Source organism: Magallana gigas, chromosome 3 (genome assembly GCF_963853765.1).
Source record: "Magallana gigas chromosome 3, xbMagGiga1.1, whole genome shotgun sequence".
NCBI classification, from domain to species: domain Eukaryota; kingdom Metazoa; phylum Mollusca; class Bivalvia; order Ostreida; family Ostreidae; genus Magallana; species Magallana gigas.
The window spans coordinates 16,314,483-16,329,225 of NC_088855.1; the positions used below are offsets into that span (position 1 = coordinate 16,314,483).

At 33.8% G+C, this 14,743-nt stretch overlaps 2 protein-coding genes across 2 annotated transcripts; one reads left to right on the forward strand and one right to left on the reverse strand.

Annotated features, from left to right (window-relative positions):
• Window positions 1-12: 12 nt before the first annotated feature.
• Window positions 13-2,981, forward strand: LOC105331993 (placenta-specific gene 8 protein). The gene is made up of 5 exons (XM_011434401.4): window positions 13-153; window positions 864-988; window positions 1,257-1,368; window positions 2,110-2,258; window positions 2,459-2,981. Exons 1-5 carry the CDS (start codon window positions 138-140, stop codon window positions 2,564-2,566), a joined length of 510 nt encoding a protein of 169 aa, XP_011432703.3. The 5' UTR covers window positions 13-137; the 3' UTR covers window positions 2,567-2,981.
• A 6,283-nt stretch (window positions 2,982-9,264) lies between these two features.
• On the reverse strand, window positions 9,265-13,199 carry LOC105332000 (proprotein convertase subtilisin/kexin type 5). The gene is made up of 4 exons (XM_034462135.2): window positions 12,524-13,199; window positions 12,068-12,146; window positions 11,577-11,738; window positions 9,265-10,886 (listed from the first exon to the last, which is right to left on the reverse strand). The coding sequence occupies exons 1-4, from the start codon at window positions 12,809-12,811 to the stop codon at window positions 9,535-9,537; spliced, it is 1,881 nt and encodes a 626-aa protein (XP_034318026.2). The 5' UTR covers window positions 12,812-13,199; the 3' UTR covers window positions 9,265-9,534.
• Window positions 13,200-14,743: the final 1,544 nt, after the last annotated feature.

The window sequence follows — 14,743 nt, forward strand, 5'->3', positions numbered from 1 at the left end:
GTTTGCCAATGCAAAATACCAGAACTGTGCAATGATAAGCCACTTTAAAGATAGCAGGATAAAAAGAATACTAGCGTCCAATGCAAGATAACAAACCAGACACTGTCTGATCTGCTCAAGTCTTTCCAACTTTCGACATGGAAGGAGGACAGGGTAAAACAAAATTATTTGTTTTAAAATACTGATTTGATCTTTTAATAATTCATTTTCATTTCGTTATCAATTTTTTTATGAATTCATCAATCAAAACACAAGTTTTCAACGTTTATTGCATTTTTAAACTGTACTTTATAGGTTTTGAATACGTTATCATCTCTATACATACATGTACTTTTAAAAATCTGCTAAGGATAATTTGTTGTTTTCATGTTATATATTTGTCTTTTTCAAAAATAATAACCGTCATTTATAACTTGACCATTTGTTTTCTGAAAATATCAAAAACACTAATATTTCTTTCGACACATTTGACAAACTGTTAACCAAAACTAATATAAATTTATTTGAATGTATGGTCAAGTTTTAAGTATTAAATCGGACTATGGACAAATGTTTTGATCTTAATGTTCAACACACTGTTAAGAAAAACCAAAATAGTTCAATAAGTTTTTGTTTTTTTTTTGTTTTTTTGTTTTTTTTGAATTTACTGAGTGGCAGTAAATTCAAAATTTCTCATGTAAAACGTGATAAATTACCATTACATTGCATAAGTTTCAACGTTATAAAAATGTAAAATTAAAACAAATAGCTAGTTTCAATCTTATTGTCAAAAGTTTCGGGAAAGAATGCGCAAGATTGCAAGTTTGCAGGAATCATCGACTTAATTCATTGGGGATTCAGTTAGCAGAATTTTTTTCACGCAGGATTCGGTTATTGGAATGTTGGTCAGGCACCAGAAACTGGTCCCCAACCTGTTATTCAACAGCCACAGCAGCCACCTCCCGGGGCATATCACTACCAACCCCCAGGATATCCACAACCAGTACACGTAAGTGCGCAAGTATTCCTCCCCCAAGAAACCCCCCCCCCCAAAAAAAAAACAAACCAAAAAACAAATAAAACAAAGTTGATAAAAAAAACACCACGCGACGAATCTAGAGTCAAGATTAACTGAAGAACTGAACTAAAAACAATAACAAACTTGTATCTCAGTTCTTCCACCAGAAAATTACGTAATGCAACATACTGGTGTGTGTATACTTTCTTACGTTTTGAATAAAACAGATTCATGCACGCAAATGATTTTTGCGTTACAGCATCAACAGCAAACAAACACGACCGTTGTTATCAACCAGGGGCGGGTTGGCCGACCCCCTCCCCGGGACTGGAGCTCCGGAATCTGTGGGTGCTTTGAGGACATGTCGTCTTGTACGTAATTTATTTACAAAATTATGCTACGTAGCACGCACGCACGCACGCACACACACACACTCTCTCTCTCTCTCTCTCTCTCTCTCTCTCTCTCTCTCTCTCTCTCTCTCTCTCTCTCTCTATATATATATATATATATATATATTTTTAAATGATTTAAATATTATATTACTTTTTTGTTTGGTGCCAAAATTGCAAGATGTCCTTGCCTCCGATCAAGATAATGCTGATAGGCTTCGATGTATTTGTCCTCTTTTTATCAAAACCTATAATCCGTTATTATACTCTTAATTTTTGACAATTGTAAGGAACTCGATATTCGGATTAGGTTTGACAGTTTGACAATTGACTTTCGACTAGTTAAAAAAGATATATTGCAATTCAATCACCAATTTCTAATTTATTTATTTTTTTAAAAGACAGTTTAGGTTACATGTTATGAGTTCGATATCAATTCAGGTTTCTAATTTTATTCATGCTTCTGAAGGTACTGTAAACCAGCTTTTATTGGTCATACGTTGACTTTATTGCGCGACTGACTTTGGATCTATACTGGTTCGCGACGACTTATGTTTGCGACCAAGCCTTATCGAGACTTATGTTGTTTACACAACCATGCGCCAAGGATGTTTTCGCGGCGAGAATTAATCGCGACGCTGTGGCTTTCGCTAACATTGCGAAATTTTCTCATCAGCGAATTAAAGGTGGTTTACAGTATATCTACTCGAAATTTTACAGGCTGTGCCGTTTACTGGTGTGGAAATGGCTGCTACCCATGTTACTTGTCGTCCAAACTCAACGAAAGCTGCTGCCTACCATTCTGCCTGCCTTGTTATCCATGGCTGATAGCCCTCCGTGTCAAAATGAGGGCCGAAAATAATATTCAGGTGGGTAGATATTAATCAACCAAATTAATGAAGTAAAAATCCATATATTTTACCTTTAAATTTGGGTACTTTCCTACATTTTTACATAGAGCTATTCTTCTAAAAGAGATCAATAAAGTCTAAAATGGCTATAACTATCGAGCTTTTTTATAAAATGAACTGAGATATACCACGTTGTTTTTCATCTTTTCATTCTATAGGGGTCCATTATGAATGATTGTTGTTGCGTTTGCTGCTGTAGCCAGTGTGTGATGTGCCAGCTATCACGTGAACACGACTATACACTTGCTAATCCACAGACCTATTGAGAACAGACATGTTGTTATGGATTGCTTCATACCTTTGATGCGTAATTGTGTGTACTTAAACTATCATCGCTGTCACACATTAAACTCATTATTTCTATAAAGAGACGTATAGTATTCAACCCTATGATGTTTAAATACATTACCCCCAAACTATTTTCTTTTTTAAGAAATTCGTTTTCCTGACTATCAAAGGGACATTAGGCAGATTTGGTTTATTTATTAAGCATTGTTTTATTGATTAAATACAGAAAATATACTTGCAGCAATGATAAAGATAAAACTTTAAAATTCCCCCACCCGCTATTATCTAAGATCCAATAATATATTGAAACCTAAAAAAGAGTTGACAGAGATTATCTTATTTCATAAGTTCGAAATAGAACCCTTTTCAATCTTGACTTATAGTAATTGTGAGAATAGTCACCCTGAATTATTCTTGGACGTTTAATGTTATTGACGCCATGCAAGCAGTCCGCATTTGCTTTGTGCAGATCTTAATCTAAACTTTTTGTAACTGCCGTAAAATTTATTGGTTTGATGTTTTAAAAAAATCAAAATTCTTTTCATTACCTATCGGGTGTACTAAAGTCTTATTCTTGTGTTATAATATGTTAATAAATAAATAATTTTGCGTAAATGTTTACCACTCTCATTATTAATTTGATCAAAAACTTATATTTGCTTTAATTTCCTTGAACAATGTTATGACGCAATATTCAAATGGCAGCAAATCGGATTCAACTAAACAATTAGTTTGTTCAATATGTTTTTTTGTGTTAAAAAAGACAAGGAAGCTAGCGCATTTGCATGTTAATAATCACAGAAAAACAAATTTCAAAGTGATGGTTGTATAACCTCTTTGATAATATTTTTTATTTTCATTGTTTTCTAAACTGATCGAAATGATATATGTTTTGAACCTTAAAGTGCGTTCTAAACAATGAGAAATATTTCCAGAATGTTAATAATAACTTATGGGGTCAATACTAAATGCCAGAACAGTGAAATGGCAAGCCACTTTGAAGATTACTTAAATTCGGTGCGGTATAAAAAGAAAACTAGCGTACACTGCAAGATAACAAACATACGAATTGCGGCGGACCGGAAGTACCAAATGTACATGGACTCCATCTAAATCTCATCCGTCAGGAAGTGTCTAAAATTTAAAATTAAACAGTCATCTATCTAACAGGTATTTTCAGTGTCAGTTTACATTTTTCCTATTCTACAGTTCAATTCTTTTTGTCGCGATGAAATAGAACAAAATGGACGCTGTATCAAGCTTTGTTGATTGAGACGGTTAGATGGAAGGGTAACACCAAGGATAAAAATGAAAATCATGGTCGTGTATCCAAAACCTGTGACAGGCTGCCTCAAATGTACTGTTGATTGTTTCAATGATTGATTTCTATTATTATTTTAAGAAACGTAGCATCATTTTGGAAACTGAGGAGCGGGGGCAAACTTATTCAAAATATTGACTATCAAACAGAAAAATTAAATATATAATTATAAAAAAAGAAAAAAATACCAGTGCTGAAGTAGGACCTAGGTACACTCTGAGACTTAAGTCCGTAACTAGAAGAGTGTTTACTGTTGCTAGGACAATTTACCCAAAACGTAGGCGGCCGGTAGAAGTGACTAAAGTATTAATATCATTGTTTACACACATTTAGAAGTTTTATTAATTACATGTATTTCAATTCAGCATTTGAATACAGTGTATCACATAATTTACACAAAATCATAATATAAAAGTTTTGATGTAAATATTTATAGTGGTCGTAATCGAGCTGTAACATTTTCCGTGCAGTTTGCAAGAAAAAATCTTAGCATGCTTCATGTTCCGAATCCTTGCATATTGCATATTATTTGCCTTCAACTTGTTCTGACGTTAAGAAAAAAATCATTATTGTGACATTGTTTCATTTGTTACGCAATGATTTTAAAAACGAGAAGCAGAAATCTTTTTGAAATAGAATAATGTACTATCTTGTGAACGATCTGCATCCTTAATGCACAAAGATGACGCTTTAAAAAATATTTTCATATGTTGACTCGATCTGTGCACAAATTTAAATGGAAACCAAAGTTGAGTAAACAAACATGAACACTTTACATTTTCGCAAAATTGTCCGTTAAGTTTCGGTTTAAATTCTTATAAATTGTACCAGTTACGTTTTAAAAAAATCGGATTAAATCACCATTTTTACTCTGACGAATCATTTCACGGTGTTCAATTGTTCACAATTACAGTTGTTTGCGCGATTGTGATCTTGTGCAGACATGTTAGCAGTTCATAAAGATAAAAGCCCAAAAGACTTTGTGATAGAGTTGATCACACCCGACTGCATTTGATCACCTCATAATATTCAAAGAATGATTCCTTATTATTTATATTAAAAGAATTTTCAGTAATTTTACGATTCATATTAAAATGGGTTGATGAAATGTATTGGACTATACATTACAAAATCAGTTTGTAGTGGTATCATAGACAAAGACACAGGGAAATGTAAATATTTTTCTGTAACCTATGCATGGCTTTTTAAAAATATCTAACGATAATCGAGGCGTTATTTTCTTTGTTTTGTGTATTCAAAAGGTGGTACTGTGGAATTTTCGCATGAAGTAACATTCTTTCACATTAAATGTATCAAATCACCCTCTTAATTGTACTGACGTCAGGGCCTGGCACAAATATGTACATGTTCGACACTGTTGTAAGACAAGTATTTCGGTTCACACGAACTAAATTTGTCGATATGTGTGTAAAAACGTGCACACGCGTTTTGAATTTGGGTATTAATTAGACCACCTTTTACAAGGCTTAATGTCGCAGCCATTTTTAGATTAAAATCATTTAATAACCAAAATTCAAAAGTACATCTAGTAAGTAATTTGTAGACCACCCAGACTCCTTTTGAATTACTGTTTGTTTACCGTCTCCAGGCACACCGGCAAAAAATACCTCACACCAGATATTTTGTTTACAGTTTTCAAACTTTTCAGTTAAACAAACCAATTTGTTTTCGAATCTATTTTCAATTTAATTTTTACGAATCTTGTTAAAAAATAACATTTCTCTACCGATCCAAAGATGAATAACTTGGAATTGAAAAGGCAAAGTAATTCTTATTTAAATGTTGACTCCTTTCAAATAATTGCTGTAACTGAGACTTGTTTGCAAATTGCAATCTTCAGACATGTTCATGAAACTGTTCTAAGATACTGGTATAACTTGAAAGTGTTCCTACAATGTAAGATATGTTAATTGGAAAAGTTAGAAACATCATAGTACGAAAAACTTACAACACACCTTTTAGATATAAATCGAATGTTTCTTAGACACATCTTATTTAGAATATCTAAACTATATCTTCTATGATCATTTCTGTTTGTTAATTTCTATATTCTTGATAATCATTTATACTTTGTGCACCAATACAAAGTTTTTTTTATAGATTAAAGGGGCACGATCACGATTTTGGTTAAAATTTATTTTCCAATTCTAATGTTAACAATACTTCAGTAAGGCATTTTTAAAAGTCAACAAAAATTTGAGTGTCATTTGTTGAGTTATGAGCGAGTTACAATTCTTTGTATGTAAACAAAGCTTTTGATTACATTTTGAACGTTGAAGTGAAAATTCCAGTTTTAGACCGTAATTAATGTGTTATATGTTAGGAACGGTTTAATTATGCTTAAAATGAATAAGAAGATTGACAAATCGGATAGAAAAAGATTTTTACTGGTATATTGAACTTATGTAAACAAAATCAGGGAACGATCCTTGTTTACATGACAAAGAATTGTGAGCCCTGTATCTTGCTTTTAACTCTACGACAGACTCTCAAATTTCATTTGATCACTATTAATGCCTTTCTAAAACATTGTAAATGATAAAAACAGAAAAACAAAATATGACCAAAATCGTGACCATGCCCCTTTATGGGCTTGTTTAAAGTGCTTACTACATAGGCACTATAAAAAAAAAATCTCATATTAGTTGTTTGCACAATTAACTTAAAACCGATAGAAAAACATAATCGTTACTTGTAAAACACAAAATACTATTAGGCCACATAAAATTAATATTTAGATTTTCATCCTGATTTGCAAAAATATGGGGCGGGTGGGCGGATTTTATTTATTAATTTTTATTTTTTTAAACATCTTTTTCACCGTTTATGCTCCAGAAATAACAACTGCTCTATTCTTTTAAATTGTTAATGCTGATGTGAGTACACAAACCCACTTTTTATCTTTTAATTCCAATTAATATCAACTTAACTGTTAATGCACGAAGACATTTGTATCCTTATGATTACAATCATGACTGAAATCAAACGATATTACACATGTTAAGACTGGCATTAAAATGTTTTGAAATTTTTGTATACCGAGACCGATTTATTTTCCGAATTTTTTTTCTTCAAAATGAAATTAAATGCCTCGGGGCGGGCCACTTTCAGAGGGGCGGGCGGGGACGAGAGTCTAAAAATTAATTTTATATGGCCTTACGTTGATATACTATATAGAAATGTTGATAAAAAAATCTTGAACTTATTATCTTTTCCTATTAAGAACATACAAGAGTCCACAGCTAAAGGCATAATGGAGACCCACTTTCATCATTCTGATATTGTAACACTATTATTCATTAGGTTTGTTACTGACTGTGTACAGCCAATACCGTCTCTCTGTAATGCTATAAGACACGCCCATTTTGTGTCACTCATGTTTTATTATGTTATTGGGTTTCAGGGTTCAAAATTAATAATATTATCACAGACAAAGACAGATGAAAATGTAAATATTAATGCTTGTTACAGCAATTTTATCAGTATAGAACTGAATTTTCTTACAACTCAATTGCCTAGCTCCTGTCATTACTGAAAATACAAAGGGAACCGACTCAAGGAAATTATAATCTCTCATCACTGCCTCATTCTCCAAATCAAGTGGCCATTCAAAATACATCCAACTATTCTGAAAAAAGCAAACAACAGCCAAGACCATTAGATCTTGCACTATCAGTTATGCATTCGAATTGATCCATTCCTGCTGTGGAATTTAAAAAATTCCATTAGAACCATCCCAAAAAACCAAGACACATGATTATATCCTTCCTAGCTGCCTTAGATATCCTTGTTTTATAATTTGGGTTTGGCACTTCAATTGGCACTTGCATCATACAATCTGCTATTAAATGCTCTACTTCTAGGGTTGTGTATTGGTAAAGACTTTTCGATATGATACAATACAATATTTTCAAATGTGATATCCGATATATTTGATTAGTTCAGCATTTACAAGAATAAAGTACTAAAATAATCCAAAATCACAGTGGTTTTATTGGATTTTAAAAAATAAAGTAAAATAACAAAACAAACACTTAGTCCGTCATGTTTGAGACAGTGAAAGTAACAGAAATAGAATCAGTAATGTAACTTATCATATTTTAATATTATATTAGGGACATATTTACTTACTTAAACAAATCTAAATAAGAACTAACTGATCATTGTAATATCGTTTATTGAAGAAAAGAATAAAGATGACCAAAGAGTAGTTACTTAGTTATTCATGAGTAAGTTTTCATGAGCATTGAAACTCCCATCAATGCTATGTACAGCTCCTTTTAAAATCACATTTCATTAAGAAAAACAAGAAAATTTACAATTTAAGGACTCAAAATTTGCTGTTTGAACTTCTTCCAAAATAAAAATCGATCGTTTCCATCTTTAACATTTGGTGACGATTTTTGTTTATACCATTGAATATGCTGTAATAAAGAATCATACTTGAACTAACTACTGTACTTATTGTCCGACCGCTCTTTAACAAAACAAATATGACAAACAGTAATTTCGTTTAAACTTGTTCTATATCTATCGGGAAATATGAATATTTGGCAAAAGTAGATGTAAAAAGGGGGCACATTACTCTTATTTCCCTAATTTCTTTGCATTCTAAGCTCGAAGTTAATTGGTTGACAAGTAATCATTCGAAACATCACAAAGTTTAAGTCCTTGATAGCTAAGCATGAAACCATATGTAAAACCTTGAAAAAATTTCTTTAGCCACATATCTTATAGTATATTTGTCTAGATATATACTAGACATATGTGAAACATTAATTGGGGTATGACCCAGGTCCCATAAGGCAGGGGTTATAAAATCTCGAGGGTCTTGTAAAATTGGGTCCCTCTGGTCTAAAAGCCTTGTTAATGTCCTGGTCTTGTCGTTTGTCTGGTGCTGAAAAGAGGCTGCCTATTTGGCACATGTATGGACATGGGACAGTTAATCATGAAGTGGACTTGCCCACAAGTGCACGCTATTTGCAATCGGACTCGGGGTATATAATAACACTATCATTTGCCAAAGGGCGTCGTCATGTTGTATTGCATGTGTAAAATATTGCTTGTGCGAATAAAACACAGTTTATTCCAAGCACATAAAACAAAATGTTACATTACTAAAACTACATAAGTATATTAATACATGTATAACAAACATTGAATGTTGCACAAATAAAATATGTAGTTACAATAATGAAACCAGGGCATTTCGCAGAATAAAATCCATTGTAGCATTAAAAGCAAATTTTACTTCAGGTTCTAGATAAAAACCTAGATATGAATAGAAATACATCGTTGGGTTCAACCAAGACGTGTGACCCTTTGATATGTAACTTCAAAACCTATAAATAAATCAAATTGAATATAAGCAACTGTTGTTTCTGAATATATAAAATGATTTATTCCAATACTTTAAACGTTACACTGATCGATTTTATCAAAGAAAAGCTAATGTGATCGGCAATTTATAATTCTGGGTTGATTCTTATCAATATAAGTTATAATTGTTTTTAAGTGCAACGCTAATCATTGATGCAGTACCTCTGATTTTTGGCATCTATTTTCCACCCTAACACTCGATCAGATACCTCGGTTTTCTGTAACTTATACACTGACCGTTGAGACCACATCATCAGGGCACACTGTAGCGCCTACGACAGTAGCAGTCTCACACGATCTACAGTTGTCTTCCCCATAATATTTCTGGTAAGTCTGTACAGGACAAAGCTTGCAGGACGAAGCTCCTCTTACATCGCTATAGCTTCCGGGTTTACATTGTTTACAGTGCTCAGCTGCTTCAACTTTACTATATCTTCCGGTATCGCAAAGGCGACAATCTGTTTGTCCGCTATTGCTTTGGTATGATCCCATGGGACATGCGATGCAGCTATCCGATCCTGGATTTGGTGTGTAATGTCCAGCAGGACATTTTATGCAAGAAGGAGTTCCTGGACTCGGTGTGTAATGTCCAGCGGGACATTCGGTGCAAACCTCAGATCCTGAATACGGTGCTTGGTAACCCGCAGGACATTTCATGCAAGAATCGTATGCTGAACTTGGTTTGTAATACCCAGGGGGACATTTGATGCAAGAATCGTATCCTGAAGTTGGTGTATATGATCCAGCGGAACATTCCTTGCACGAATCATATCCTTTTTTTGGTGTGTAAAAACCGACAGGACAGTCAATGCAAAACTCGGATCCAGGGTTTGGTGTGTAATATCCAGCGGGACATTTAATGCAGGAATCGTATTCAGGTTTAGGGGTGTAAGATCCGGCGGAGCATTCCTTGCACGAATCATATCCTGCTCTAGGTGTGTAGTATCCAGGTTTACATTTACTACAATTTAAAGATGCTTCAAATTCGCTAAAACTTCCTGCTGGACAAAGAGGACAACTAGTTTGTCCAGCCTCGCTTTGGTACGATCCAGGGGGACACGCAGTGCAAGAGCTATTGCATCTTGGTTCCGGTGTGTAATATCCAGCAGGGCATTCAATGCAGGAGTCATATCCTGGATCTGGTGAGCAATATCCAGCAGGGCATTCAATGCAGGAGTCAGATCCCGGAACTGGTGAAAAAAATCCCGCGGGACATAAAATACAGTAACGATATCCGGAACCAGGTGTGTGGGATCCGACAGGACACGCAGTGCAGGAATTGGATCCTGGGAACCATGAAAAATAGCCAGCAGGACATTCCATGCAATGATCATATCCCGGACTAGGTGTGTAAGATCCGGCAGGGCATTTCTTGCAAAATGAAGACTCTGTCTTTGGTGCGTAATACCCAGGACGACAAGCGAGACAATCGGCATATCCTGGACCAGGTGTGTAACTTCCAGCAGGGCAGTCGATGCACGAAGCATTTCCCGCCACATCATCGTAGGGCAAATGTTGTCCTGCGGGACATTCAATACACGTGCTGCCGCCACCCCAAAATGTACCGGAAAAACATTCTGAAACACAATTAGTATATCTCATACCAAATTGTTATGAATTTAATTCACTAATTAGATAAAGGACTTTCTCAACATCATAATCATTCATTTTTCTTTTTTCTACAAATAAAAATTTGATCAAGATTGGAGCAATCCGAGATCTGGCCCCAGGATCATGAAGCAAACTTAGACTTAAGTCAAAACTTGTACACTGTTTTAATGTACCTTGATTCAAAACACTGACAAAATTGAAATGCGATTAAAAATGTATTTTTTAAACGTTGTTAATTACAAATTTCAATTCTCATTTTATGATAAACAATTTTTTTTATAACTTATTAAAAATTTGACTTAAGTCTGATATAGCTTCATGATCCTGAGGCCAGATTTGTTATTTTAGAGAAAAAAACTAAAATACTCAGTTTGAAACGACATCCAACGGCGACGGAAAGTTTCAATATACATATAACTTTTAATATTTAGATCAACATGATCAATTATGTCCCTACCTAATCTAAACATCATGTTTTAAATGAAATGTGGTGATAACGAACAGTGTTCAAAGCAAAAGTTTAAGAAAAGATACAAAACAGAGCATAGCATGCGCAAACACGGACCTCTTCAAAAATTGTACAATTAGAAGCTAAAATTTAAAAGAAGAAAATAATGAAAATCAAACCTTAAAAGTAATTATTAGTCGTTACTCACTGCAAGTGTCGTATTGCCGAATCCATTGTCCGTCTGTGTCACACCTGACTCGTTGTCTACTAGGATATGGTTGTGTCGAGCACCGTAATGAATGCCTAATACCAACTAATCTACTCATATTGATAGGTATTATGTCCGGTATAATATCAACTGGGTCGCATTCTACACGAAAAAATGAATTGATTTGATTAGTATATCAGACATTTACAGTGTGCAGGGAAATACTCGCCCAAGTTAATTTTCGCCCCTTTGTTAGCGCGCGAATTTATGACTCAGTGAATTCTTTCTCTTATTATTTCCCTTTTAGTACAAAGCTGTCTGGGCGAGTTCAAGACAGGCGAAACCGTGTGCAAGTGTAGAAAACGAAAATAACATGAGATAAACATAACCCTGATACAGAATTCTTATGATACTCTTTTATAAAAAGAAGCATAACTTTAATAGTGTTAATATATCAAATTTGCTTTTCAAGATAAACCAGGTAAAATTACCTGAGATTATACATGTCGGTTGATGAGTTGAAGTCAGGACACATTTTTCGTTAATTTTGCATGTAAGATTACAAAAATTCTGGAAAAAGCAAAACTTCAAAGGTTATTACATGTATTCTATTAAATGGCAAAGCCATTTAAGAAAAAAAAATTTTAAAAAAATTTGAAAATTTGGAAAAAAATTCATAAGTAAATGTATTGTAAATATAGCTTTTGAACTATATAAATATAGTTCGAGTTATTCCAGTTTAATCATCAAAGTAAGTATGTTTCTCATTATAGTGTCAGCAACACTATTAAATAGTTTAAACAAAACTAACACTTACTAGTAATTGACATAGCGGTTACTTTGACAAACTTTATATATTGAAAGTTTCAAAAGTATTTAACAAGTAAGCAATTACAAGGCAACGGGAATAGAATTTCGATTCTTTCCTATAAATGTTGCTTACTTACCGCACTGCAGGAAGCCAGTGTGAAGCAGTGGACCCTGTCCATGTAAACAGATTCATTGAGAGCAGTTTTGCCGGACAATCCAGACAGGTGATGGTAGTTTAACTCGCAAGAAAAGTCATTTTTGTTGTAATTGACGGACTGACAATTCGTGTAGGCTGAGCATTCCTTGCAACAAGAACGCAACCCTACGTCTTTTAAGCTTTTCAGAAGAGGGACATCCAAGTGGTAACCCTCCAAATATTCCCCAGAAACGATCGACAGGAAAGACAATGCGAGAAATACTTTCATTTTTTAGTCTTAAATTGTGTGTTTCGATGACTGTTCAATAAAGATTTTTAAACTGCATTGCTTTTAATTTCTAATTATATAAGATTCAAAAAGAAAATGCCAGGTGCTATCATCAAAGGTCTTTAACGATTGTTTTAAATATTTCATGTGCTAATTTCACCTTTTCATGAAAAAAGTAATAAAATCAATTAAGTCTACATAAAATAAATATAAAGAACAATTACCTAATTCATCAATCGCCGGCATTCTGCAGCTGTTTACTTATACATATAGTTAATCGATTTACCATCGAATACAAGTACGCTACTGGACGACGAAAAATCAAACAGCAGTTTAAATTATTGTTGGAAACAAAATGTAAGCATAAAAAATATTCAAAAACAAAACAACATCCAATTCATGCTGTGCTTATGTACACAATATATTATATATATAGCCGGAAAGGTGCGTCATCTTTATGTGCATATGTTTAAGTTATGTGGTCGAAATGTAAATTTCGTCAATTATGATGCATCGGTTATTTTGGAATCCCTAATTGCCGTTTTATGTGCTTAATCGGTTTTTAAAAAATTTATGGACAACTTTTTTTAAAGGACAAATCCGATAAAAAAAATGATGGTTTTATTAAAGAAGTGTACATGTTGACGAAAATTTGTATGAAAATTTAGGTTTAAAATAAACAAAGTCGTCATTTAAAAGGAGGTTGACGTCCAATTAGTACAAAAACAAATCTCCCCATATGGAATGCCTCAACGAAGAGTGCAAAATTTTAACATCTACAATTAATAGTTGCTGATAATCTTTGATGAAAATGTTTTTGAAATGTTGCCTAAAATTAAACAAAGTTGTCATTAAATAGGAAGTTGACGTCCGATTGGCACAAAATTAGATCTCTCCATATGACATTCCAACAAAAAAAAAGAGTGTAAAATTTCAAACATCTGCAATTAATTGTTGCTCATCTCTGATGAAATATTTGTTGTTGGGAAATCTTTTGTTTGAAAATTAAGGCTCTAATAAAATAAACAAAGTCGTCATTTAACAGGAAGTTGACGTCCGATTGGTGTGAACAAATTTCACCATATGGAATGCCTAACAAAACGAGTGTTAAAATTTCAAGCTCCTGCATTAATATTTGCGGGGGAATGCGACAGAATGGTTTGATTTGGACACACAGACAGACAGTTGGACACAAAAAGGTAAACAGTCTACCCCCTTTCCTTCGAAGCGGGAGTATAGTTTTGTTGAACATATGAAGACTAGGAATTTAGCTCAGACAGAGCACCAGCAGTGTCTTTAAATGCACGCAAAAGGTTTGAATTTGCGAAGGGGTGGTGGTGGGTTTTGAATTTTAAAACGAAACAAAAAATATGTGGCTAAAAGTGGCAAAAGAGGAAACAGTATCCCACTGACACATTTACGATACCATTTTAAGCGATATAAAATGTTATCGGGGTAGAAGGGGTGAACATCCAACCGAGGTCAGAATGATCACCGCCTATATATTAAGTCTAATAGGAAAAAAACTGTTGCAATAAAGTGTGGGTGAGTTTTTGAAAATTCTGTTATTTGAGGTACTGTGAGCAAATTCACTTACCTTCAAGAAAATAGAATAACTCAAATACTTCTGAATTGGAAAGTAATGTTTCGCCTTTTTTTCATTGAATTTTAACTTGCACAAATGACCAAAACTCATGGTCAGTACATATTTGGTTATATGACCTGAATACATGATTCATCGAGCCATTTTGATTTGCAAAGTTATCTCATAGATAGAAGATAATAATTAATTAAGACAAATTGATTATTTGACAAATCTGGTCAGACATATTGCTTACTTTGGAATCATTAGAATTCGTGGTGCCTCAATTTTCGTGGTATTCGTGGGTACCCCTGGCCAACGAATTAACATCCTCAACGAAAACTAATTAT